At 42.0% G+C, this 26,722-nt stretch overlaps 1 protein-coding gene across 1 annotated transcript in view; it reads left to right on the plus strand.

The window, feature by feature from the left end:
* NDUFV2 (NADH:ubiquinone oxidoreductase core subunit V2) overlaps positions 1–26,722 on the plus strand; it is a 311,308-nt gene that overhangs the window by 120,025 nt on the left and 164,561 nt on the right. Inside the window, exons 3-5 of the mRNA XM_044066534.1 lie at positions 10,015–10,077; positions 10,171–10,287; positions 19,248–19,416. Of these exons, the coding sequence (XP_043922469.1) occupies positions 10,015–10,077; positions 10,171–10,287; positions 19,248–19,416 (349 nt within the window). The remainder of the gene's footprint in view (positions 1–10,014; positions 10,078–10,170; positions 10,288–19,247; positions 19,417–26,722) is intronic.

Here is a 26,722-nt window from a genome sequence, read left to right on the forward strand (position 1 = left end):
TTATGTGGCGGATCCTGGCACCAGACAGTAACTTTCTCCTTGTTTAGCCTGGTGAGTGGAACATCAGTGTGCCTGACTATAGAGTCACCTTTGACTAGAGTGTTGGGTACGTTGTTATGCCTTATGGGCTGTGGTTGAGTGGCACACTGAGTTTGTGGGCTATGTGTCATTTGGGTTGTGTTGGGGGGTGGTGGTTGCTTGTGTTTCTGCTTTGGAGGCCCCTATTGCTTGGGCAGGTTTTTACTGAGAGCCACCGCGAATGTAGGTGTGTGTGTTGTGTTTCTGTGTGTGTGTTTTGGTGGTGTAGGTTTTGAGGACTATGTGCTGAGTGTGGTGTGGTGCAAGTGTTTACCTTCTCCTCTTGACTGTCTAGTCCAGTCTTGGGTGAAGAGAGCTTTGCTTCCAGTTTGGCTATATAAGCGCATCTCTCACAGTTTGTAGTGTTGGGTGGTAGGAGGAGAGGGTTGTCTGTGTACATGAGGCAGTTACTGCATTGCCCCAAGATGCCCAGATTCATCAGGTAGGCAGGAGAAAACACCGGGGGCTGACCCTTAGACATGCCTGGATAGGTGCTTAATTAAGTACTAGAAACTGTTTTCCTCTAGACAGTAAGGAAAGTTGAGTGCTGTAGTAATTTGTAGCTTATTTAGTGCTTACAATAAGTTCTGAACAAGTGCTGAAACAAAAAAAACTGGCTAGTTCTAAGAAAAAAAATTAAGCTAGAAGGCTTCCCTCCAACACAGAAAGGCTTGGGCCCTAGAAGCCTACAATATATCCAGGCTAGACTACCCACAGGAAAGGCAGGAAACAAGCTTAGAAAAAGTTTTTTTTTTTTTTTTTTTTAGTGGAAAGAGAGAAGGCAGTAGCAGAAACTAAGCTGATTGGCCTTCTCAAATGTTCTCCCTGTACTGGGTAGAATGAGGTAATGACACTAGACTAGGAGGAGGGTCCCAGATCAAATTTACACTAGGGGCGGGCAACTGCAAAGCCACCAACTATATACCAACGGGGAGGGAGGGTGGGAAACAAACTGCAGAAATGTTTCTCACAGCTGAAAAGCAGCAGTGAGCCTTTAAATGAAAGTTTTGAACATGTAAAGGAGCCTCTAGAAAAAAGAGTGTAACTGCAAAAAGTTATCAGAAACAAACAACCCAACAGATGCTTAATAAGTGGACAATTTCTAGTTAATACCTCATACACAGTGAAACTAGCTAGAAAAATACACAGTACACAAAGTGCTAGAAATAAAGAACAAAATAAACAAAAAACAGGATACCTAATGTTATACATTATAGCTCCGTGTTTGCTCAGTGTCCTTCGATTAGCTTAGTGTGAAATGGCAGAACACTCACAGCTGAACTTCTTAGGTAACAGAAAGTTGAAACCTGAGACAGCTTTTAAGAAAGAAATCTCAAAAGAACCAATGAGGTGCTTAGTCTAAGCTGTAGTCCAGGTGACCTCAGTCAGCCAATTACCTCAAACAGTTCTCTCTTACTGAAATGCCTGATGGCTTTGGCTAAACCAAATGTCAAGTTGCAATGGCCAAAATGCCCACCTAGATTACATAATTTACTATTTTACCTTTTTAAATGGTTTGTAATGTTACTTACCTTTTTAAATAGTTTGTAATGTTACTCTGCGGTGGTGGTGCTGCAGTAGTGTTGTCGCCTCACAGTAAGACGCTGTCCGGTTCGATTCTCAGCTAGAGCATCTTCTGCATGGAGACATGCGTGAATGGGTGTATCTTCGTTGAAGGTTGTGCGTCAGGCCTGACAAGCCGGTACGTAAAAATCAACTGCCAATCATTAGCGGACTGGAGTTCCGCTGTGGCGACCCCTAACCGGGAAAAAGCCAAAAGAGACAAAAAAAAATGGTTTGTAATGTTAATTCTCTTCTGCTCCTTTCCTCAGGTCTTTCATATGCCAATATTTTGACAGTTTTCAGGTGCCAGTGTTTTTCAAACCAGTTCTTTTGCATGCCAGTATTTCTAGCCAGTTCTTTCAAATGCAAGTGTTTCTAGCCAGTTCTTTCAAATGCCAGTGTTTCTAGCCATGTCTTTTGCATGCCAGTATTTCTAGCCAGTTCTTTCAAATGCAAGTGTTTCTAGCCAATTCTTTCAAATGCCAGTGTTTCTAGCCAGGTCTTTCAAATGCCAGTGTTTCTAGCCAGGTCTTTTGCATGCCCGTGTTTCTAGCCAGTTCTTTGTATGATGGTGTTTCTATCCGTCCAGCTACAACCCCTTTTTCTACATGGGGTCATCGGGGTATCATTTAACAGTGACGGACCATCTACAGCCAAGGCCAGTTCTTCCTCAGGTCTTCAGTGAATCTGTATCAAAAAACAATGTTAGAAACTGCTTCGTTTCATATGCCAATGTTTTTATGATCGTTATATGGTGCCAGTCTTTTTCAAACCAATTATTTTGCGTGCCAGTGTTTCTAGACAGTTCTTTCATGTGTCAGTGTTTTGCGTGTCAGTATTTCTATCCAGTTCATTCGTGTACCAATATGTTACTGCACCCTGCTAACACAGTTTTACTAAATATGTCGTATATCCGGTAAGTACAGATCCAGGAATGAAGAGAGCAGCAGCGTCATCACAGTCGACCACCACCAAGAGAATGGCAAGTGGCAACATATCTGGAAAATGGAAATTGACTGGATCGAGAAATGCAGTGATGTAAAAGCATTCTGCAGGTACTGCAAAAAGGAATTCCTAGTGACCCACGGTGGAAGAATCTATCGCAACTGAACAACAAAGACTGCTATTCTTCAAGCAAAACAGTCACCTGATGACTAAGTGGGCAAGGAACACAAACCTTGAGGGACCAGAACTTAGGATCATTGCAGCAGAAGCCTCTGAGGTGTTCCATGCTGTTAAGCACGATATTTCCTAGAACAGTTTGGACTGTGCAGTAAAGTTGGACAGCCAGTTGTACAGTGACTCTAACATTGCAAACTATCTTGCAGAAGAACCAAGACTTAAGCCATTGTCATAAATGTTTTGGGATTGCACTCATTGGAATGCGTCCTGTATTACCTTCAGAAACCAGGCATCATCATGGGATGCTTCCAACAAGGGAAACATACAATTTCCACTTGTTGTGAGCAATTTTTCTAAAGAAGAGATGGTGAATGGCCTTTTGGACTTGTTGCCTGCATCATTCATAATGCAGCCAAAAAAGTTGCAGCACAACTACTGTTTGATGTGGAAGTATTTGTAATGAAACTTTTCAGCCATTTCTCAGGTTCTGCCACAAGGACCAGAGACTTGTAAGACTTCTTTGAGTTTTTTGGCATTAAGTTTGAGTGTCTCTTAAGATGTGTGCCAGCAAGGTGGCTGTCAGTACTGACAGCCATTGAAACAATAGTGAAAAATCTCCCAGTGCTCCTGTCCTATTTCTTCTCCCAGGGAGAAGAGAAGACCCCCCCGGCAGATATGGCAGTACTTTTCAGCTAATGACCGTGGCAAAAATGCATTGCCTACACTGCCCCAGAACTGTTTGCACTTTCTCTGTTGTTCTTGTGGATTTCAATGAACATATAAGTATATTAGAAAAAAAACAGCACTTACTGCCATGGAAATATTTTCTGTAATGGTCTCTTTCAAGGAGAAACTGCAGGCAAGAGCTAAGGGTGCTTTCTTTGGAGGAAAACATAGGGCGCTTATGAACACATTAGACGGCACTTCTTTTGACAAGCTGAAGAGAGAATTTGTGTTCTTGGAGACAGCAGTTAAATACTTAGAATAGTGGTTTGATTATACTGAAAACAACTACTTGTTTACACTGTCTATGCTATCTTTAACTGAGCCCTTGCTTTCAGTGACTTACTCAATGTGACCACTGCCCTGAGTTTGTGGGATGTAGACGAAGACCATCTTTTCCAGGACTATTTAGCAATGAAACCCTTTCTCCAACAGTTATGTACCACAAGCTTGTCCCCAGGAGAAAAGTGGCTGAAGATTTTCAGAGAAGGGCCTGAGCTGACTGCACTGTGTCTGGTGATTGCTAGGGTATTATCTGTACCAACATCAAATGCGTTTGCAGAAAGAGTTTTTTCCTTGGTGAAAAGTTAAATGGACAGATGTGCGAAACCGATGTCGTGTGAACTTGTTAAAAGCTGAGCTAATGATGACTATAAATTACCAGATGAAATGTAGTGACTTTTATTTAAATATTGTATAAAACCGGGCCCTTCTTCAGGCCATAAAATCACATGCAAAATACACATTACGAGATAATTACAGTAAATCACTTTTTTAATGTGCAGTATCTAGTTTTGTGTTATGTTTTGCTTTAGCTTTAATTTGCAATAAAAATTGTCTTAGTTATACACGTTTAGCTTGTGTGCAGTATGTAGATATTTTTAGTTTTCTTTCAGAATAGTCATGGTTAGTCAATGTACAATTATTTTACTTTTTTAAATAAACATAAGTGTCTGTTTAACATTAGTAGTGTGTGTTATTTTCCCTTTACTCAGTTGTAACAGTAAGTAAACTTTGAGGCCATGTTTCTGGCACCAGTCATTTATTAGGGTGAGACTCTCTTGGAGGATGTCCATATCACTAGGGGAATTGATGACGGCGCCCAGCTTGCAGTCATCTGCAAATTTGATCAGCCATAGCCCACTGGTTTTGGCTGGCACCTCAGAAAAGTATATCCTAAACAGCAAAGGCCCCAAGACCAATCCATGGGGTATACCGCTCATTACAAATCGACTGCTTGAGATGGCTTCCTCTATTTTGACTAGGTGGGTTCTAACATTGAGCCCCTTTACTACCTATCTGGTAATATATGGATTGATGCCTAGTTGAGAGAGTTTCTGTTGTATTGGAATGGGAATAGTATCTCAGGCTTTGGTCAGGTCGAGGTAGGCAGTGTGCACCATCTTCCCCTCATCCATGGCTTTGGTGACTGTCTCAAAGAAGTCTACCATATTTAACAGGCATGACCTCCCCTTAACAAAACCAAACTGTGTGGGATCGAGTGTTTGGAGGTGGCCAATGTCCTTGTTAATGAGGTCCATGATAATCCACTCCATGTCCTTGCAGATCAGGCTAATAGGTATACAGTTTCCTGGATCAGTGGACGCTCCACTTTTGTGCAAAGGGATGACTACAATGGCTGTCCTTTACTCGGCTGGGACAATGCTGGTACTCTGGCTTTGGTTGAATAGGGTGCCTAATGGTACTGCAAGTTCCTGCCTGAGTTCATGTAGCATGCAGTCTGGGATGTTATCTGATTCTATGGAAGCTGTATTTTTCGCCTTTGAGAGGGCAGTGATGACTTGCTCCAGAGAGATAAAGGGAGGGGGGGTAGGTACTGGGGATGTCCTGATTTACTGATGGGGGGACAGAGGGGTGAAGTTTTCATTGAACCTGTTTCCCAGCAGGTTGGCTTTATATATGGCGTTTGTGTATGCAGTGTCCTTGACTACCAGTTCTGAGCAGATCTGTGTGCTTCCCTTGAGATTGCGGACATATGTGAAGAAAGCCTTATGATTGTCTTTAGGTTCTCCTGAGGAGGATATTTCTTTTGGGGAAACCATTGTTAAAATGAGGGAGTTCTTTAAATAGGATTGTTCCCAGGTGACAGAAATTCAAAAAAGGTATTATGACCTTCTGTGGATGGATTCTCCTTCTCCATCTGCAGTTCCCTCTGTGCTACCAGCCTTTTTAGATGCCTTTTTAGCAGTTTCCAAGTGCCCTGATTCCTAGCCTTCTGCCCCATCCACAGAACTTTCATGCAGTGTGACAGTATGCTTCTCATGTAGGACTTTAAGAAAACAGTACTAGACCGTTGCTGATGAGTGCTACCATACAAATAGGTGTGTTTTTCCCTACACCTCATGTCTATCCTACTGAGTTATTTCTGTTTGTAAATCCAAAGATAAAATAATCAGTTGGCTGTCTGAAGTAGCCTAGATTGAAATCTGTTGTACTCACTTTAAGTACATGTTTGAGTTATTATAAATCAAAGGGAGAAGTGTTAAGACTTGTGTTGAAATATCAAAAATGTGTCTGGATGGATTTTCTCTAGTAGAATTATTTCAGACATTACAGCTGAAAGTTAGATTTCTGTATTTTAGACCAGAAATGTTTTTATGCTGCAGAGCTAGGTAAGCCACATATGACTGCTTTGTTCTGAAACAAAGGATTAGTTAGTGCTTGAGTAAAGCAGTTAGAAAAATAAATTATATATCTCTCTAGTTTGGCCTTGTTTTGCTAAAGGTCTTGTAATTGAATGCAGCTTTGTTTGTGTAACTATGCAAATGAAATCATGAGAGAGTGCAGTGTGTGTGAAAATACGCTGACCAACCGTCTCTGAATAACCATTGCATATTTCTACTGCCATCAAGGTTGTGAAGTGTGATTGGAAGGAATGTTCCAGAATGACTGACCTGGCTCACATATTTAGCTCTGTAGTTCTCGTAATTAGTGTAGTTTAGATGTGCTGCTGTCTGTTATTGAAAACCATTTTATTTTCTTACCTTAGTGGCTTTGTACTAAAGATGCATGGTGATAACAAGAAAGACATACTGTTTTACATACAGTCAAAGGAAAATGTGGCCTGTGATGTTTAGGACTACCAGGTAGGCTGTCCAAGCTTTGGGGGGAGGGGTGCACAACACTTGGTTTTTTTGCATTCAGTGGTCAGTGCCTCGTTAAAGGTTGCAGTACATGTGGACTGATTCACTCTGATCCTGGTACTCTGCTGCGGACCACTTGTATCCATCCATAAGCCCTTTTTCCCATTTTTTGTCCATGGTGTCAGGGTGTCACATTAACAGTGGCAATCTTGTAGAGATGGTGTTCGCACTGATGGTTAGCTGGCCCTGCTGCAGCTGTTCTTCCATACCCCCCCCCCCCCACACACACACACACCATTTGTACACAGACGAATTAAACAAGCTTCCCTACCTTAAGTCCTGAAAACTGTAACCTCACCTGATCAGTACAATTAGTGTTTCTTGGCAGCATATTTCAAACGTAAGTTTCAGTTCTTTCCACTTGGTAATGGTGTGGTATTGGGTGGGGGACAGCATTATTACGTCATTATTTGGCTAGCTGTCCTTGCTGGTTGTTTTAAGCCTAGCTAAGCCAGTTTCCCTTTTGATGCTTGCATTAACCTATCCCATTTGGTTAGAAAGTGGCCTTATATATAATGTATGTATATCATCCCTAATGTTAATAAGTGGGATCTTGCCTTGCATGGGTTAAAGTATTTATGAGCTGCATCTGTCCATTAGTAGTACACAGAACAGTGAGCAGTCTTGGGATACATTTTCTGTTTTGCTTCCATAGATCCAAGTTGCTCTTGAATATGGATAGAAATAACCTTTGTTTTATAGAGATGACCTTGGACGGGGGTAGTCAAAGCAGCATTATCCCCTGCGAGATGTACCTGTCCCTCCCAACCATTCTGTTGATCTTGCGGAAGAGGTTTAAATCCCTACACTGCGTATTTCTGACGCCATTTGACTTGTTGATGTGCAGTAAATCGGTCAGTAATGGGTTGGAGTATGCCGGACACAGGTCACCTCTTAGCAGTCTTAGTATACCGACTATAGTGACAGGGCTTTGAGTCAGTCCATGTGAGAGAGGTTGTTTAGGCCTCGTATCCTTTTCATAAGGTATCTCTGTAGGTGTCCTGTTTGTTGCATGCATCTGGACAGAAACGTGCCAAAATGGGCATTGCATTCAATGACAAGCATAATAAGGGCTGAGTAAGGGGGGGGGGCAATGATGCCCTGGATCAACACACAACCCTTTGGTTATAAACTGTGTGATTTAGAAAGGCTTTCTTACAACAGTGGACACATGGTCAAAAGTTAAGTCACTGTCCACATAAGTTCCCAAATCTGAACAACTTGGTCAACTCTTGGGGGTATATTATCAGTGTGGTAGTTCTCTGGGGTAGATGACTTCCCAAAGGACATAGTAATGCATTTTTGGCATTCTGTTTCAGTTATGATTTTGGTACCAGTTGTGTAATTCGGACAAAAAGTATATCTCAAGGTTATCTTTCTGCAGGACAGCTAAATTATTTTGGAATTCTGTGACTGTTCCTAGCTTGCAGTCATCTGCAGACTTAGTCATCCAGATGTTTTGGTACTGGCTTTTACTTCAGAAAAGTAGATGCCATGCAGGAGAGGCACAGAACCATGGAGGAATCCACTAGTGACTCATCCTTTTGTGCAGGTAACTTCCCCTATTTTGATTTCCTGCATCCTATCTGAGAGGCAGTTGGTAGTCCGCAGGCGACATAGGGGTTTATTCTCAGTTTGTTTAGCTTTTCTGCTATGCCTAAGTGGGGAAACACTTTGGCCAGTTTGAGGTATGTGTTGGGTACTGTTTTGCCTTCATCCATTGCTTTGGTGACCTTTTCAAAAAAAATCCACCAGGTTGAGTAAGAGTAACCTGCCCTTTATGAATCCAAACTGAGACAGATCCAGTGTTTGGAGGTCCAGTGTGTCCTTATTGATTGATTAGTTCTATACAAAGTCTTTCTTTCCATGGCTTTTCATATCGGCCTGGTCAGATTAATGGGTCTGTAATCACCTGGGTCTGTAGAAGTTCCTCCCTTATGTAGGGGAATGACTGTAGCTGTTCATAGATTCATAGGTTGGTACTAGGCTATCGGCCCTAGGGCCTAAACAAGCATAGCCATAACAATTCCCTGGCTGTTTCTTCCCACAATATTTACTTCCCTGTTCTCCATTTGCTTGGTACAAAACTTGTATGGAGGTTGAGATTGAACAATGTTGTTTGGGGGTGCTAAATTGTGCTTCGTGCTGTTTAAGCTGCATCCAGGGATATTGTCGGGGACTCATTGATGCAGTAATTTTAGCTTTAGATAGCACCTTGGTTTTATGTGATAGCTGGAGGAGAGCCCATCCTTGTACTCCGTGATGAGGTGGGAGGTGCAGATCAAAGCCGAGTCCAGCCCTTTATGCTGCAGGAGTGTGTTTGCAGGTCCCAGCTCTTTTCATGTGGCAGTGGGGTTGACAAAATGATCAGAAGTAAGAGTTTGGGAACTGTTCGGTGCAGTTAAAGAAGAACTTCGGGCCAGATTTTGTTTCTAATACAAAACTCTGGCTGTTTCTGGAACAGCAGGAACTGTATGCTTTGTGACACAAGTCGATAGTGCAACCTTAAGAACATATTGCAGCTTTCCTCTTGGTACTATACTTTTGTATTTGACAGTTTAAAGTTAAACTTTCTTAATAATGCTTCTGTGTTCTTGGTGATCTTCACCTGATCCCACTTTTAGTTTAAAAATTTCTGTCTGATGTCTGTCAGAAAATGAAAGGCACAAGGTCTTTTTGAGTTTGGGGAACTTAACTGAACATCATTTAAGAAAACTGTTAAGAGCGTAAGTTTATTCACAGGAGCTGTATAAGGCTGTTTTCCTGCTTTCTAAAGCAACTGAAACAGATTTGGATTTTTTAACTGTTTTAGTTCATCCACTTAACTTTCCTCTTTTTTTCGGTTATTCTAAATTTCTCAGTAGAGGTAGAACTTGACTGCTAGCTTTACGTGTGGTAATTTTAACTTTAGCATGCTGCAAGTTTTAGAGCATTCTCTTACTTGTGTGTAGGACATTTTTTGTTATCTTTTTGACTAATCTCACTTCTGTTTTTAATTGAAAACAGTTGACTAAATGCATGCACTGGGGCTTTCCCACCTGCACTCCCTTTGTTTATGTAATCAATGGCAAAGCTGTTGCACTTTGGAGAAAGGGGAGTTCCCCATACAGTGTGACCAGCTTGCAGTTTCAGCCAGCTGTGTCCTGTCCCAATGTTGTTGGTTGCACAAATTGCTGGCTCCTTACTGTTCTCTCACAGCTTTCTCAGGTGATATTGGTGGTGCTGAAAGTATAAGGATGAAAGATTTTGCAGGCCTGTATACGTAAGCTAATTTACTTTTCTTATTACAAAGGATAATGTGTATTAAAATTACTATGTACGTGAGAGCACATCCTACTGATACGTTTGGCTGTTTTACTTTTAGCACAGAGACACAGCGGAAAACAATCCTAGCACCCCATTTGACTTCACACCTGAAAACTACAAGGCAAGTAAGATGAATGGTACTTGTTTCCATAAAACAAAATAGTCGATTATTGTATAATTGAAATTAAATTATTTATTTTTCTCTTTTTTTCAGAGGGTTGAGACTATCATAGGCAATTACCCAGAAGGCCATAAATCGGCAGCAGTAATCCCAGTACTGGATTTAGCCCAGAGACAGCATGGATGGCTTCCCATTTCTGCTATGAACAAAGTAAGTGCTATGACTTTTTCTTTAAAGATCGCTTCTTTTAGTAATAGTTGCACTACAGTATTCTTTGCATATGTCTTGGATTGCGCTAGACACTGTACCAGTCAAGTATTAATTGAAGTAATATTTTAGTCAACCACCTGATGGATATAGTAAAGTGTTTTTCTGCCAAGAGTCTCTTATTTACTGCATCTCACCCTCAGTACTTGGAGTATTCATTTTCATGATGGTGCCTTTTTAACACTGCCCATCCAGGCATGTCTGCCTCTGTCAGTGAAGCTTTATAAGTGAGAGCTGAGATACTTTTTCAGTTACATGTGTCACGAGTGCAGCACAGCTAAGTGTGGATGCATCGTGCCAAACTCTGTGAACCACTACAGAACAATCTCCATGACAAATTTTGTCTATTCTAAGGAGGGATAGGTTCTTCTTACATATTTGTATGCACACAGTTACTTTTTATTAATGTGTTTTCTTCATGTCCGCCTCTTTGGCTACATTTGTCTGGGATAAGTGGTGTTGAAGTCCTTGACAGATTCATATTCTGTAAGGTATCTGTGCCTGCAGAAGTCCACTTTATAGTATTATTGCATTAGAGGGCTCCCAACCGCATTACATGGCCTGCAAGCTAGTATTCCTGGCAGGGTCTATATTAGATGAACGAAAGTTCATCTTAGCGAACGCTCACATGAGCGAATATCCAGGTACTCGAAACTGCAATTGTGGGGGGGGGGCTGTGCCCCCCACACCCCCCTAAATATATATTCCAACTCCAAGATTGCACTACAGTGAGGAAAGGGCAAATATTCCCATCTTCACTGTACCGCGATCTCACAATTGCGGTTTCGAGTTCCGCAATATTCGCTCATGTGAGCATTCGCTAAGATAAACTTTTGTTCATCTAATATAGACCCTTCCTGGCACAGTGGATATAACCCTCCCCCAAGTCATCAGAAAGAGTAGCTTTAAGAAACCTGATCTTGCAGTGCCTGAGTGGTCATTTGATGACCTTAGGCCATTTCTTTGTTCTGTTTCTTTAAGCCCTTGCTTCATCCTAACATCATGTCCCAGTACGCCATGTTCATCATCAGATCTTACCAGCCTACCGCCAGACTATTACCATTGTTTTTTTCAGGGCCAGTGTGGAACCAAAGGGTATCGTGGGGAGGTTTCTATCATGTGACCTTCCCCAGTTTATGCCTTGACAACCTCCTTGGAGTCATGGAAAGCTCTGCAGTCCTGATCATCAGCAAGCCAGCACACTTCTCAGCTAAAGCATATTGGGAATGGCTTGTTGTATCTGCTAGGAAGGTCCTAGCACTTGGTGTGCCTTTACCCATGTCTCCTAGCCACCCATCCTCCTCCACACCAGTACCTCACATGACCAGGTCACTATTGGAACCCAGGTTGCTGCTTTTGCATTTAGTTTCAGCCTTCTGTCATTTGTTGTAGGTCAATTAATTTACTGCAGCAGTCACACCCTTTTATCCCGATTTCATCCTTCCTTATTTCATCTTGTCATCTTCTCACTTATTGCCTCTTGTACATCTTACCTTCCTGTTATATTTGCAACTTTCACCCTTCTGTCCTTTCTACTCCTCTTCTCTCTGCATGCCTGTCAGTTTGTCTGTCTTCTCCCCGCGGTATCCTTTCCGGCAGCGATTCTCATTTGCCGCTTCTAATGTTTTCATACTTCTCTATGTAATGATCTGCCGCTATCCCTGTAGGATAAGCAATCTCAGTCATTATGGCTGCATCATATAAAAAGCTCATAATTCCATTTCTTCATCCACATTTTGACTTTGTAAACTGCTTTGTGAACTTAATGTTGTAGCATATTTTTGTATCTGCAAATGTTTTGTCATTACTTATATGAGCCTTTTCACCAGGCTGTGCCTGAAAATGGTCCATTGAGATCAGTGCACTACCCAAATAAACTGTAACTTCCCTAATCTCTGAAATTAATTGGCCTTTCTCAATCCCTGCATTCCTTGCCTCCCAAAATATATGCCTGTTATTTTCCTTGCCACCTGTCCTGGCATCCCTGTCTTTCACTGTTCTGTATGTTGCTTCTGCATGGTCATCCTGCTTCTCCTCCTGATATTCAGTCAATATCGCAACTTTCTTACATATTCTAATTTGAAGGGTGGGAGGGCTGCCTTCATTTACAGCAATTTCAGGTCTGTATTGTCTTGCTTCATGTACAAGTAGAGCTGGGTTTGTTTTCCTTTGTTTTATTTATTGTAACTAAGTGTCTTCAGTATATACAGAACATAAACAATTGACTTCCATTTCTGGGACATGTGGATGTATGTCTAATTGTGTGCTCTCATCTTTCGCTTTATCAGTGTTAAAATAGCCACACTCGTACCCCCCCCCCCCCCCCCAGAGACAGAGGTGGTAGTAAGTAAAGGAAACAGTCTGTGCCTTAAACAAAAATGGGTAGTAGTCCAACATTCAAAAATTAAGTCCAAGGTTTCAGGCAAATAGACTTGTTTAAATGGCAGGTTTTCTGGAAGGATCTTGACTCCAGGAATGGTAGTTGTCATGAAGTTGAATTCAGGATCAGGTCTTATACAGTTGAAGTTTATTAGCTTTATTTCAGTGGTAGAAGAAGCTGGGTTCAAAGGATGCATTGCAGCATAAAGTTACACAAATGGAATGACTCCCTCTGCAAGTGGAGAGGACTGTGTTGGGCGCTGCTAAGGATACCTCGGTGCAGCATGGGACATCACGGTGACTGTTTAACAAAGAGGTAAAATATCTTAAATGTCTGTCCAGCCACAGTAATCGGTGGCTGTTAATTGTCATATATAGGTTGGAAGACCTGTTTGCTTCTGTAGAAATTTGTCAGGCATTTGCTGTCTCAGGAGCTGTAGTGAAGGGCGATGAAAGAGGGTACATAGATCACTGGAGTATTTCCTTCTTTATTTCACAAACACTTCTACATCAGAGAAGTAGGTGTAGAGGCTAGAAAAGTTACTGGTAGTAAATCTACAAAAATCTACCTATTAAGTGACTCTAAAGTCAGTGATGGCAACCAGTGCAGGTGGTGTTTATGCCTCATGGGTCACAGTCAGCATTAAAAAGCTCATCATTCTGGAGTAGACTGGCTGTTTTGGAAAAAAAACGTTTTTTCTTCATGGACTTTTAATGTGTTTTTTCATTCTTTCTAAACGCTTGAACTTCACAGTGACATGTATTATGGTTCCCTTCGTCACATATCTATGTAGGAGATGCTGTGATAGATGGTTAAATTGGCCTTTTTTCATGAATGCAGGGATGTTATGTGGCTGAAGTGGAAAAAGTTTGTTTTTGCAGTCAGCATTTCAGAGCGTCAGACTTGGCCGAGTCACAAATGTTGTGTTTTCCAGGACTTGGATTTGCCTCATCTACTGTCTGTGTACTAAAATTTCAATATGGCATTATACATAAACTGTAAAATGCTGAATCTTCTTTATACATGTGTGACTTCAGCATGCTATAAATACTGTATTATGAATTTAACTGGGAGATTAACTGTTAGACTGTGTATGGATCAGTCGTGTAGTATATTTTATTGTTAGCCCATGCTAATTGGCTGTGAAAAAAGTATGCAGTGTGGTGTTTTCTCCCAAGACCTCCACTGAAAAGGGGTTTTGCCCACTTGGACTTTGCCAGTAATCCAAGGCAAATAAATAAAATGTCACCAACATAAAAAACAATTCATCAAAATTCAAAATATCACAGATGTACAGTTGAACAAATAAAAAATGACTGGGTCCCGTCCTTAGTACAGTACACTGACTTCAGTTTTTATAACGAGATCTAGATACCTTTCAATAGCAGAGAGGTTCAACGTTTCACTTAACTTTGTATGGTATATCATACAGAAAAGGCACAAGTAGGTTTCCCTCCAATATGCAGTCAGTTTCCGTCGACATCTTAGGTTAGTATCTAACGGATTCTTTGCTCGTTTTGAGCAAGAACCACTTGGATACGTAATTTCCTCATGAAGTTTTCAGTCTTTCTGTAACCTCTGTCTCGTCCATAATCGCACATACATTCCTCATAGTTTGAACTACACAATATTTCTATCTCTTGAGTTTTTATTATTTCACTGTCAGTTTCTGTAGATATAGGGTAGCCATTTCATGACTGTTAAACTGAGCGTCGTTATCCCTCCCTACTAACATAAGCTTTTGTGTAATGTGTACAGCCTGACCAGTAAATGTTCCAATGCAGCCCTAAAATTGTTTACATGTGCATATGACCAAAATTATGTCCCCATATATAGCCATCACAGCTATATTCCTACCAGCAGTAGGAATATGTAGTTGGAAAAATTAGCTTTAACCACTGTTACAGCTAAAAAATATTTGTGGAGAGAGTTCCATGCAAAAATTCTTACAGTGAATTTATAACGGATAAATCCAAGAATCAAGCGTATTCTGTCATGTGGTGATGCTAACTTCACCTTCCAACATATGACTTCAGTCATCATTCCTCTTCCATTACTTTAATACTTATTTCTCTTGGCACCTTATCTACTGTACTTACTGATTGCTTCATAAACAGAACCTCACCTGTAGTTTCCATTACCAGGGTAAGTAAACACCAGTGGCAGGCCACTTTTCAGTGAAACAAGTCATACCCAGAGCTTGGGCTGTTTGTCAACCCTTCGTATTCCATTTGAAGATTTCTGACCACCGATACTTTTGTTGCACTTAAACCAAGTTATCCCTACTATATCCCACTTCAGCTGTTAACAATAGAGTAATGGCATCTCCTTATTTTTCCAGTGTTAGAAAGCAGAAGACACCAGCTAATTTCCCGAAGGACTAATTTCAGTCATGCTTAACAGATTCCGCAGTAAAACCACAGCTTGTCTAATCATGTATAACAAATCAGTTTTCCTGGAACCCAAGGCCTGGTAGCCATATCTAACAAACCTGTCATCTGACATTATCCATTTTACCATTCCTTTCCATTTTGTATCAAGTCTTAACTGACTGCAAATTAAGTCATTGCACGTTTAGTGCATTACAGTATATAAACCTGGCTCAGTAACATTCAAACCTCCTTTCTCTGCTATTAGTTTATCTCAGGATACTCTACTCTTACCACTTTCCCAAATTTAATTGTGTATCATATTTTAATCAATTTCAAAAAATTCCATGGCAGCTCTGCTGGAAGAAATGTGTAGAACATCCAGTGAAGTACCAAAACTGAACTGCTTGCTGCTGTTTGTCTAGTTCTAAATCTACTATTTTCCATCTTTCAAAATCATCTCCTAGTCTGTTCCTCAAACTTCGTATATTTTACTAATTGACTCGCCTACAAATTCTGCTATGTTTTACTAACTGGTTACTCCGCGTTTCCCAGACATTTACTAAATTTGCTTTTCCATAAATGTTCGTAATCTTGTTTCACTCGGTGTCACTTTCCTTGGTTTTGTTGCCTTCTAACTCCGACATCATCTGACCAAGTTTATCTTATAAATGAAATAGCCTCTGAATACCTGTTTCAGGATGTGTTGCATAAATCAACATATTTCCAAACGATGATATTTTAGTCCTTAGTAAAAATTCAAAGCAGCCACTGATTCTAAATACAAATAACACTGTGATAGTGGGGTTCTTCTCATTCCACCTAAATATTCTTGGTGGAAGAGACGTACCTGCTTATACTTTTAACTATAGCTTTCAGCTTACCATAACTGGTTCTTAACAATAAAACAAACTCTTAACAAAAATCAAAAATTCAAAAGATCTGCATAAAGTATACCCTTCTCCCCACCATCAAAAGCATTCTTATCATGAAGCCCCAATACTGTGACTTACCTGTCTTCAGTAAAACCAGCCTTTAATGTATCTGTCTGAAATCTACATTGATAGTTATCTACCAGCTTCGTTATTACTGTAGCAGTCATCCTTGCTATAATTGTCATAAATAACTTGGAGTTAATACTGAAATCGGTACATGTGACAATGGCAAACTCAAACCGTTTCCTTCCTTCATTATTACTGGTACCACACCTCCCTGTATGGCGTACACATTGCTTTAGTTTACAGAGCTAAGTTACAAAGTAGCAGTAAGTTGGGCAGCACTTTACCTGCACAGTCCAGACTTTGTTAATCTGTCACTCCCAGGAGAGTGTGTGTGTGTGTGTGTGTGTGTGTGTGTGTGTGTGTGTGTGTGTGTGTGTGTGTGTGTGTGTGTGTGTGTGTGTGTGTAAAGAGAGAGAGAGATTCCTTAGAATTGCATGCGTACATCTTTCACCACTGGAGTGTGACGGTAACTGTTTTCATAATCTCTTCCTTACCCTTTTGTTTAGAGGGTCAGTTGACAAATTATGCGTTAGAGTATATATATTCCTAAAAAGAAAGTTGAAATTCAGCTGTTGTAATGGTAGGCAAATCCCGAATAAAAATGTTGATAGTTACTGCATTTTTCTGTCTAGGACTTGAACATAATACAAACTGTAGTGTTTGCTTTAAGTAAAGCCCTACCAATCAAAAAAGAGAGCATTCCTTGCTCATCTTTTTAGACAGATGAGACTCGTGGCATTAACTTGTACTTTACTGCCTGGCATCTTAAGTTTGTCCCTGACCTTGGCTGTCCCTCTTAAGAAATCCATGGAGAACCAACTTGAGGAAAAGGTGGTTAGGATCTCTGAAAAAGTGACCGCAGTGTCCATAGCCGCTGCTTAGCTCATGGATGCAAGACCTGGTGAGATGCAAAGCCAACTCCCCCCACCCCCACCTAGACTTCTCATATTTGTATGATTTATGGCAAAGTCTGTCAGGAGGTTGCCACGCTTGTCATTCTGATCATGCCCTCCAAGCTGAAGGGCCCTCATTTGCAACCTGGATTGGATGCCCTACTGTGAATGTCCTTTGCTGAGGCTCACTTTGTTGCTTTTGAAGGGGAGGATAAGTTGTACCTTGATTTTAGTTGGTGAGGACGTCCTTGGTTGCATTTTAGAAGTCTGTGAATCTTGTTCCCAGGTCTAGTGCTTCAGGGCAGCTGCCCCAGCCAAAAGGACCCTGAAAGTCTAAGCATAATATATTCATCCCTCCTAGCTCCCTGCAGTTGTCTGGACCTCTGGAAACTTGCAGGTCCTCAGTTCATTCCCCACCCAGTGTTTTCCCAAAGAATAGAACCCAAGAATTCATCATGTGTTATAGAACGTGTAGCCAAGACCAGGTCAACCTTTAGTGTCTTTAGACCCGTGTCCAGGAGAAAGAGGAATCTCTATGCAGAGGAAGAGTCTGATTCCTCAGAGTGTTTGTGAACAATTGCACTGTGTTTTCAGAGTCTTTCCCTTTAGGGTACAACATGGAAACTGTTGATTCCATGTTCTCTGTTTCTCTCATAGAGAAAATGTCATTTATAGGTGCTCTTTGTAGAATGAAAGAGCACTTTAAAATACCTCTGTGGGTCTCTGATGCCCCCTTATCTTCACATTTAATCTACTGGGCCTAGATGCCCTATATCTGTAGCAATTCCTCAAGTCTGAGGGGGCTCTAGAAGATGCAGTCTTAGCTGCCTCTAGGAACCAGGCACCCAGCCAGATCAAACAGGGAATACGCTTCAGACAGGTCTCCCAAACCCCCACAATTGGGCCCCTCCCATGAATGCATCAGGCCTACCTTAGGGAGTGCCGTTTGGAAATCTGAAGGTACAAGGCATTTGGGGCATAGCTCTTCTAGGTCTTTATTAAACGCTGGTAATGTTCTTAATTTTTTTGTGTGTTGTTTTACAATTCTGTTTCTAAACTACAGCCTGAATTTCAGTCTGATACAGATTTATAGGCGTTTACTAGGCTAACGAACACAAGGGCCTTTTTAAGCCTAGCCATGCATCCCAGATCTCTGACTAGTTCTGATACCTTTGATAAGTGTAAGCATGGGCCTGGGAGATGAAACATTTTACAGGTTACCTGTTTGGATCAGAGACATAGGTGCCAAACCTGGGATGAATTTACGGTTTCCCATCCAGTTATCCAAGTTGCACTTGAATTGGATTAGGGAGGAACTCTGCTTTACATGGATGGGGAGCCTGTTCTGTAGACTGGGTATTCTCTGGGATGCATAACCTGTCTCTCCAGCAGGTCCTATTTATATCACAGGCAAGGTTTAAGTCTTTAGAATGGGTAGTTCTGGTACTGTTTGTTTTGTGGATATGCAGGAGGTCCATCAGAGTGGGGTCTGACAGTGCCCTGTATGCCAGGCATAGATCTCTCCTCAAAAGCCTGTAGGAGACCGAATACAGGGATCTGGCCTTGAGACGGTCTGCATAGGACATATTACTTACGCCATGTATTCTTTTAGTGAGGAACCTTTGTGGACGTTCAGTTGTTGGATATGCCTGGTTAGGTACATACAAAGGGGGCATTGTACTCAATGATACGCCTGATGAATGCCGAATACAGTGGAACAATGACTTCGTTGGACTTGGATGCCATACCTTTGTTTATAAGTTGTGCAACATAGAATGATTTCCTCACCACTGTAGACACGTGATGATCATAGGCTAGATTACTAAGTATGTGTCCCTAAGTCCCTGACTACTGGGTCAACTCGAAGGGGTGTTTTGTCAATATGATAGTTACCAGGGATGGATGACTTCCCAAAAGGATACTATTATGCATTTCTTGGCATTTAGTTTTAGTCCATGACTCTGACACCAGTTGTTTTTTCTGTGTCAGCCCCTCCTGGAGAAAATTTTGTGTCAGTGTGTGATTCAGTGACAGCCCCTAATTTGCAATCATCTGCAAATTTAGTCAGCCAGAGACTACTGACATTGGCCTCGACTTCTGAGAAGTAAATGCCAAAAAGGAGCGGTCCAAGGACTGATGAGGTAGATTTGTCTGGTTAGCCTGATGTGTAGTGAACAGTTTTTGAATGCATGTGGTAATGTTAAGTGTCTAATGCCTACAGAGCATAACTGTTTGTAACAGTCTTCTCATGTTGTTGCAGGTTGCTGAGGTTCTTAATATGCCTCCAATGAGAGTATATGAAGTTGCAACATTCTACACTATGTTTAATCGGAAGCCTGTGGGAAAATACCATATTCAAATCTGCACCACAACGCCATGCATGCTGAGAGACTCTGACAGTATACTGGCAACTATTAAGAAAAAAATAGGTACTATGTACATTTTGCATTTTGTTTTAACAGCTGTTTTAAGCACGTCCTTAAGTTCTTCTGTTTATCATGGTACTTTATGCTCTGTTTAGCAGCCTCTAGCTTTTTCCAAAGGGTCTGAAAATTCCTATTACTGAACACTAAAGGTATTCATACTTGGAGGTCCAAGCCGTACAAGTATAGACATGTCTACAGCAGGCAAGGCAGAAAGCCATGCTGGGCATAGCTGACACAGGGAACACTATGGCAAGTACTATGTGGAGATGAAATTTTTTTTTTCACTCTGCTTTGCCTGCCTCCTTTTGTTGAATGGGAGGTAATATTTGCAATGACTGGAGTTTGTGGTTGTATGTAGAAGCCTGTGGTATTACTTGTAAGGCAGTGTTGTCATGTACATCCAATGCAAGTGTCAAAGCACACTGTTTGTTTTTGTAACAACTCACAGCATGTAGAGTGGGTAAAAACGGAACAGTAAAACAAAAATCCCACTCCGTGATCCACTTGAGACTCTATTAACTTTACACGATCCAAAAACACTTTATTCAGCAGTAAAACAATAAAATACGGTAAGCGCTTTCGTCCTTCCCAATAACAGGACTTTTTCAAAACCAAATTCACAGCAAGTTTCTCCATTCAAATAGGGTTATCCGTTAATCTGTTAAAATGAATTAATCAAGAAATGTTAAGAAAAATTAGTGATATTCACCTAAAAAAAACATAAATAAACCATCAATAAAATTATTATAATGCTTAAAAAGTGCATAATTGTATAATAAAGCATTGTGTGACATATTAGTATTCACTTGTCACTTCATTTATAAAACTAAAGCTCTTTCTTTCAAAATAGGAACTAGGGAAAGATGTTCATTAAGACTGGGGGGGGGGTTCATGGCATTCAGTCTCAATTGCTACCTTAGTTCACTTTTTCAGTATTATTTTCCCAACACCCACCCCTGTAGTCTTTAATAACCTCCAAAATACCAAAAAGGAACTTTGTGCAGCTAAAACAACTTGGGGTGTGTTTTTATATAAGGCATTGTTAGTATTTTTCACTTCGATAGCATAAGTCTGCTCATAAATCTGTTTACGTAATGCTCTTTCCGTTTTCCCTATATAAAATCCATTACACCCCTGACATATAGCGACATATACTAAACCCTTAGTTCCACAATTATCCCCTACTTAGTCCACATGTTACAATGGATCTCCTATCAAAATACTCTTCTCCGTCATCACATAATGACAATATTTGCATTTCCCACATCTTGTGGTGCTCCACCTATACTCCTAGAAGAGTGGGGATGTTCCAATACGTACTTCATATTGTGTCCCATTTTGTAAACAAATGAGTGTTGCCCCTCATAATAGTGGGGAGAGGCTGTTTGCCCGTTTAGTGGTCTGTTGTCGGTCGGATAGATAACTGTGAAACCATGTTAGGGGTGTTCATAGGTTCATACTAGGCTATCTGCCCTGGGGCAATTATAAGCCTAGCCCGATTTTTGTTTGGCTTACGCCACCCCTTAATTTGAGTATAATGTGCCCTTTTTACGGTTTAGTTTACTGTGCCTCTGTCTAATAGTGACACGGAAGTAATCCCCGGAACAAACCTACGATCCCCCATCAAGATTCTTCTTGAAGAGATTCAATGAGGTGCTCTGCCTAACATGAATTGGAATTCTATTCCAGAGCGAAGGGAGCCTCTTTGTTATGAATCTGTCCCTCCAGCAAGTCCTATTTATTTCTGTGCTGAGGTTCAAGTCCCTCGAGCGTGTGGCTCTAAGGGATTTAGATTTACTGCGGTGGAGTATGTCCATTAATTCTGGATTGGACATAGCTTTATATGTCAGGCATAGATCGCCTCGAAGTAGGCGGTATGCAACTGAGTAGAGCTGGAGTTTTTTTAACCGAGCAGCATATGGCATCTGTTTGAGTCCCTTGATCCTCTTGGTGAGGTACTTTTGGGGTCTTTCTAATTGCTGCAGGTGTCAGGTAAGGTACATCCCAAAAGGGGCATTGTATTCTATGATGGGCCTGATGAGGGATGAATAAAGGGGCACGATTACCTCTCTTGATCTAGATGTGAATCCTTTCATGATGAGGTGAGCCATGTAGAAGGTCTTTCTAACCACTTTGGCAATGTGGTTGTCAAAGGAGAGATTGCTATCAACTTGGGTCCCCAGATCCCTAATTACTTTCTCTGTACTTAATGGTTTACCGCCTATGTGGTAGTTTGTGGGCACATTGTTTTTGCCAAAGGGTATGACTATACACTTTTTGGCATTTAGCTTTAGACCATGGCTCTGGCACCAGTTATCTGTCTCTGTGAGACCTTTTTGAAGGATGTTTGTGTCAGCTGGAGAGTCTATTATGGCGCCCAGTTTGCAGTCATCTGTGAACTTGGTGAGCCATAGTCCTCCCACGTTGGCCTGTACCTCGGAAAAGTATATACCGAACAAGAGCGGTCCCAGGACAGAACCTTGTGGGACACCACTTGTGACTGGTTTCGAGTCTGACATGGCTCCAGCAACTCTCACTCTGTGGGTTCTGTCTTTGAGCCAGTTTGCGACCCATCTTGTGACATAGGGGTTTATATTTAAGCTGGATAGCTTATCTGTGATGCCCACGTGGGGTATTGTGTCAAATGCCTTTGCTAGGTCTAGATAGGCTGTGTGGACTATCTTCCCTTCATCTATGGCTTTGGTGACTGTTTCAAAGAAGTCAACCAGGTTCAAAAGGCAGGATCTGCCCTTGACGAAGCTGAATTGGGTAGGATCTAATGTCTGTAGGTCCCCGATGTCTTTGTTTATGAGCTCCATGATGATCCTCTCCATAGCCTTGCAGACTAAGCTAGTCAGGCTTATGGGGCGATAGTTTCCAGGGTCCATGGAGGCTCCACCTTTGTGGAGTGGGACCACTGTTGCTGTACGCCATTCTGTGGGCACATATCCTGTAGTGAGGCTGAGATTGTACAGCTGTTTTATTTGAGGGATTAGTTCTTCTTGGAGTTCATGTAGGACGCAACCCGGGACGCCATCTGGTCCCATGGAAGCAGTGTTTTTTGCTTTGGAGAGGGCAGCCTTCACCTGAGCATCAGAGATGTTTGGGAGGCAGCCCCCTGCCGGGATAGACACTTGCTCTTTTGGGGTGGAGGGGGTGGAGAAGTTTGCACTGAACCTGTCTGCCAGAATATTGGCAATGTCTGTGGGTTCAGTGTATTGTTTGTCATTTAGAATCAACTCAGAACAAGTCTGGGAGTTGCATCCCAGGTTGATTGTCTTTAGTGTCCTATGCAATTTTTCTCTCAAAGCTGGCCTTGGAAGATTTTGAGGGATCGTAATTTTTTGCTAGTACTGATCAGAGATGCCTTCCCTATTAGGGATTTTGCTCTATCATGTAGTATCTTCCTCCTTCTGTTGTACAGTCTATTTATGGCTGGGGTCCACCAGACTGGACGCCTGCCTTTGGATGATTGGGTCTTGGTTTTGTTTGGGATAGCTTGATCCATGCATTCCTGGAGATGTCCGTAGAATGTGTTTATATAGGATTCTGCAGTTTGGGCCGTAGTTTCCACTGGCCCTGGGGCCTTGAAAGATTTCACTTCGGTTTTGAGAAGTGAGAAGTTCGCTTTTGAGAAGTTTTTCACTGTGGTTTTCTGGGCTGGGGGTGGGGTTGGGATGTGGATATCCGGTGAAATTAATTTATGGTCTGATCTTACCAATGAAGGATATACTTCTGGCATGGAGCATAGAGTCCCCATGTTGGTAATGATCAGGTCTAGTATGTTATCCCCTCTTGTGGGAGTGGTGACTAGTTGTTCCATAGCATTTGAGTTTATAATTTCCAGGAACCTTTGGGCTAAGGGGCTGGGGCTTGAGTAGTGCTCCCAGTCTATGTTTGGGTAGTTGAAGTCACCCAATATAATGGTGTTCGGAGAGATCTTCATGTTCTCCAATGTTTTCAGGAAAGCAGAGTGGGATTCCTGACTATGAGAGGGTGGTCTGTAGGATGCTATAAACTGAAAAGCAGTTTTGCCCACTGTTAGTTGCACATGGATGGTCTCCGATACTTCATGCAATGCCACTAACCTGAAGGTGTGGATATCCTTGATAAATATGGAAACTCCCCCTCCTTTTGTGGTTCGGTCTGGGTTTTGGGGCCGAAAAGCATGATATGAGGTATAACCTGGTAGTGCTGGGGTGCTCTCGGGAGCCTTGAACCAGGTTTCTGTCACTGCACAGATATCAATGTTCTCCATACTGAGGAGAGCTTCGAGTGCGTGCATCTTGAGGTTAAGGCTTCTGGCGTTTAGCAGCATTACCCTTAGTTTCTTGTACCTTGTGCTGTCTATGGAGGTGGGTTTGACTTTTGAGCCTTGCCTAAAAAAGGCACTATGGGGGTGGCCAGAGCCTTTGCCAGTATCCGAAAGCCCAGTGGTGACAGGTGCAAGCCGTACCCAGCGAAGCAACGTGGCTTGTCGAGCATGTCATCCCAGGCTGATAGACACTGGATCCCCTTTGAATGACACCAAAATTTTAGCCAATTGTTAAAATCGATCATTTTGTCTTTGTACTGTGGCATCATTCTAGGTGAGGGTAAGATGCTGCTCAAGGTCAGGGTCATACCGGCCTGGGCTACATGATCAGAGAGCTCCTCTGTCTCTTTTCATGTAGTCCAGGGAGGTACGTCTCAGGTCATTCACACCAGCATGTACAATGACTGAGTCATATTTGTATTTGCTTTGGAGTGACCTGAGTGCTTGTGTTATGTGGCGGATCCTAGCGCCCGACAGGCAGCTCACTGTGACCTTCTCCTTGTTCAGCCTGGTGAGTGGGACATCAGTGTGTCTGACAATAGTCACCTATTACAAGAGTATCGGGTGCGTTATTCAGCCTTAAGGGCTGTGGCTGCTTGGCACACTGACTTTGTGGGCTATGTGTTGTGCATGTTTTGTTTTGGGGTGGCGTTTGCTCGGATGTCTGCTTTGGAGGTCTCTGTTGCTTAGGTAGATTTTTATTTAGAGCCTCTGAGTATGTTTTAGGGTATTTATGTGTTTGGTTCGCTGATGTGGTGGGACTATGTGATACTGGAATTGTGTTGTGTGAGGTTACCTTCTCCTCCTGACTGGTTATACCAGTTGTGTGATATTAAGATTGTAAGTGGCAAGTTTGTTGAGGAGCAGCTGATGGGGGACACTGTGTCAAAAGCTTTTGACATATCTAAGAAAATGGCTGAGACTAGTTGTCCTCCATTTTTGAGGTGTCGAATGGTCTCTGTAAAGGTTATGAGAGCTGAGTTAGTACTGTGTTTAGGCCTGAAGCCATGCTGGGTGCTGGGGAGTAGGTTTTTGGTAGTGAGGTGATTCATGAATTGCTGGTGGATACATTTCTCTAGAATTTTGGCAAAGGGGGATAGAATGGTGATGGGACGGCAGTTAGTTATGTCTCTAGATGGTCCACCCTCATGAAGTGGTATGATACCAGAGATTTTCCATAATTTGGGAATGTAGTGTTCAGATATAGAGCGGTTTATTAGTAATGATATGGGGTAGGCGATGGATGGGGCAGCTAGCTTTATGTATTCATTTGGAAGTTGGTCAGCAGCTAAGCAGCAGAGTTTTAATTTACATAGGAGTTTTTTTATGTAGGAAGTTGGAATGGGAATAAAGGGGAAGGAGTTTGCATCATTAGAGGTAGGGGAGGGGACAATGAGTGGTGGAATTGTTTTGTTGTGTAGGAGAGAAGTGATGCGTTGATGAAGTGGAAATTGAATGGCACAGAGGAGTTAGTAGCGAGGGGGGCAGGGAAAGGGTTTTACTGGGGTTAAGGGAGGTGGTTGATATACTGCCGGAATTTTTGTGGATTGTGGTGGTATTTTTCTTGGCAGGTGAGGAAATAGGTTCTTATCTTTGATGTTTTTCTTGGCATGGTTTCTAAATTGTTTGTAAAGGGTGAGATCATTGTTATTTTTGGTCATGTGATACAGTGACCAGGCCTTATCTCTTTGTTTCATTAGTTGTTCTGTTTCTTTAGAAAGCCATGGTAGCTGTTTGGTTTTTTGGCGAATTTTTCTCACGGGAACAAGATTTTTTAATACTTCAAGGAATTTGTTATTGAAGTATTCTACAGCTAGGTCTAGTTGCAGGTTTTTTAATGGGGACCAACTGCAGTTTTGTAGTAGTAAATTGAAGGTGTCAGAGGAGAAATATTTTTTGCTACGGGTGTATTTGTACAAGATGCTGGCTTGGATATGCGTTTTCTTTCTAAATAGAAATGTAGGGGCATGGTCACTTAGCATGACTGGTACGCAGCTTGTCTGGTACCCGTGGTTTGGTATGTTGGCTAAAATCCAGTCTAGAAGTGATTTTTTATTGGCGTGCTTGTCAATATGTGTGGGGTAGTTAATAATTTGGGAGAAGTTGTAAACTTTTATAAATGAGGTAGGGGAGCTGGAGGAGCAGGAGAACCAGTCTAGATGGAAATCACCTAGAATGATGGTTTCTTGGGATAAGAGGTAAAGATGGCCAGGATAGGAGGAATTCTGTGTTGTGCACATTGTTGCCTGGTGGTAGGTAGATGGCTAGATGACCAGGATAGGAGGGATTGTATGTTGTGCGGGTTGTTGCCTGGGTGGTAGGTAGATGGCTAGATGACCAGGATAGGAAGGATGCTATGTTGTGCGGGTTGTTGCCTGGTGGTAGGTAGATGGCTAGATGACCAGGACAGGAAGGATTCTATGTTGTGCGGGTTGTTACCTTGTGGTAGGTAGACTGTAGATGACCAGGATAGGAGGGATTCTATGTTGTGCAGGTTGTTGCCTGGGTGGTAGGTAGATGTCTAGATGACCAGGATAGGAAGGATTCTATGTTGTGCGGATTGTTGCCTGGGTGGTAGGTAGATGGCTAGATGACCAGGATAGGAGGGATTCTATGTTGTGCTGGTTGTTGCCTGGTGCTAGGTAGATGGCTAGATGACCAGGATAGGAGGGATTCTATGTTGTGCAGGTTGTTGCCTGGTGCTAGGTAGATGGCTAGATGACCAGGATAGGAGGGATTCCATGTTGTGCGGGTTGTTGCCTGGTGCTAGGTAGATGGCTATATGACCAGGATAGGAGGGATTCTATGTTGTGCGGGTTGTTGCCTGGTGCTAGGTAGATGGCTAGATGACCAGGATAGGAGGGATTCTATGTTGTGCGGGTTGTTGCCTGGTGCTAGGTAGATGGCTAGATGACCAGGATAGGAGGGATTCTATGTTGTGCGGGTTGTTGCCTGGTGCTAGGTAGATGGCTAGATGACCAGGATAGGAGGGAT

Source organism: Protopterus annectens, chromosome 3.part1 (genome assembly GCF_019279795.1).
Source record: "Protopterus annectens isolate FY-2018-M chromosome 3.part1, PAN1.0, whole genome shotgun sequence".
Taxonomy (NCBI): domain Eukaryota; kingdom Metazoa; phylum Chordata; order Ceratodontiformes; family Protopteridae; genus Protopterus; species Protopterus annectens.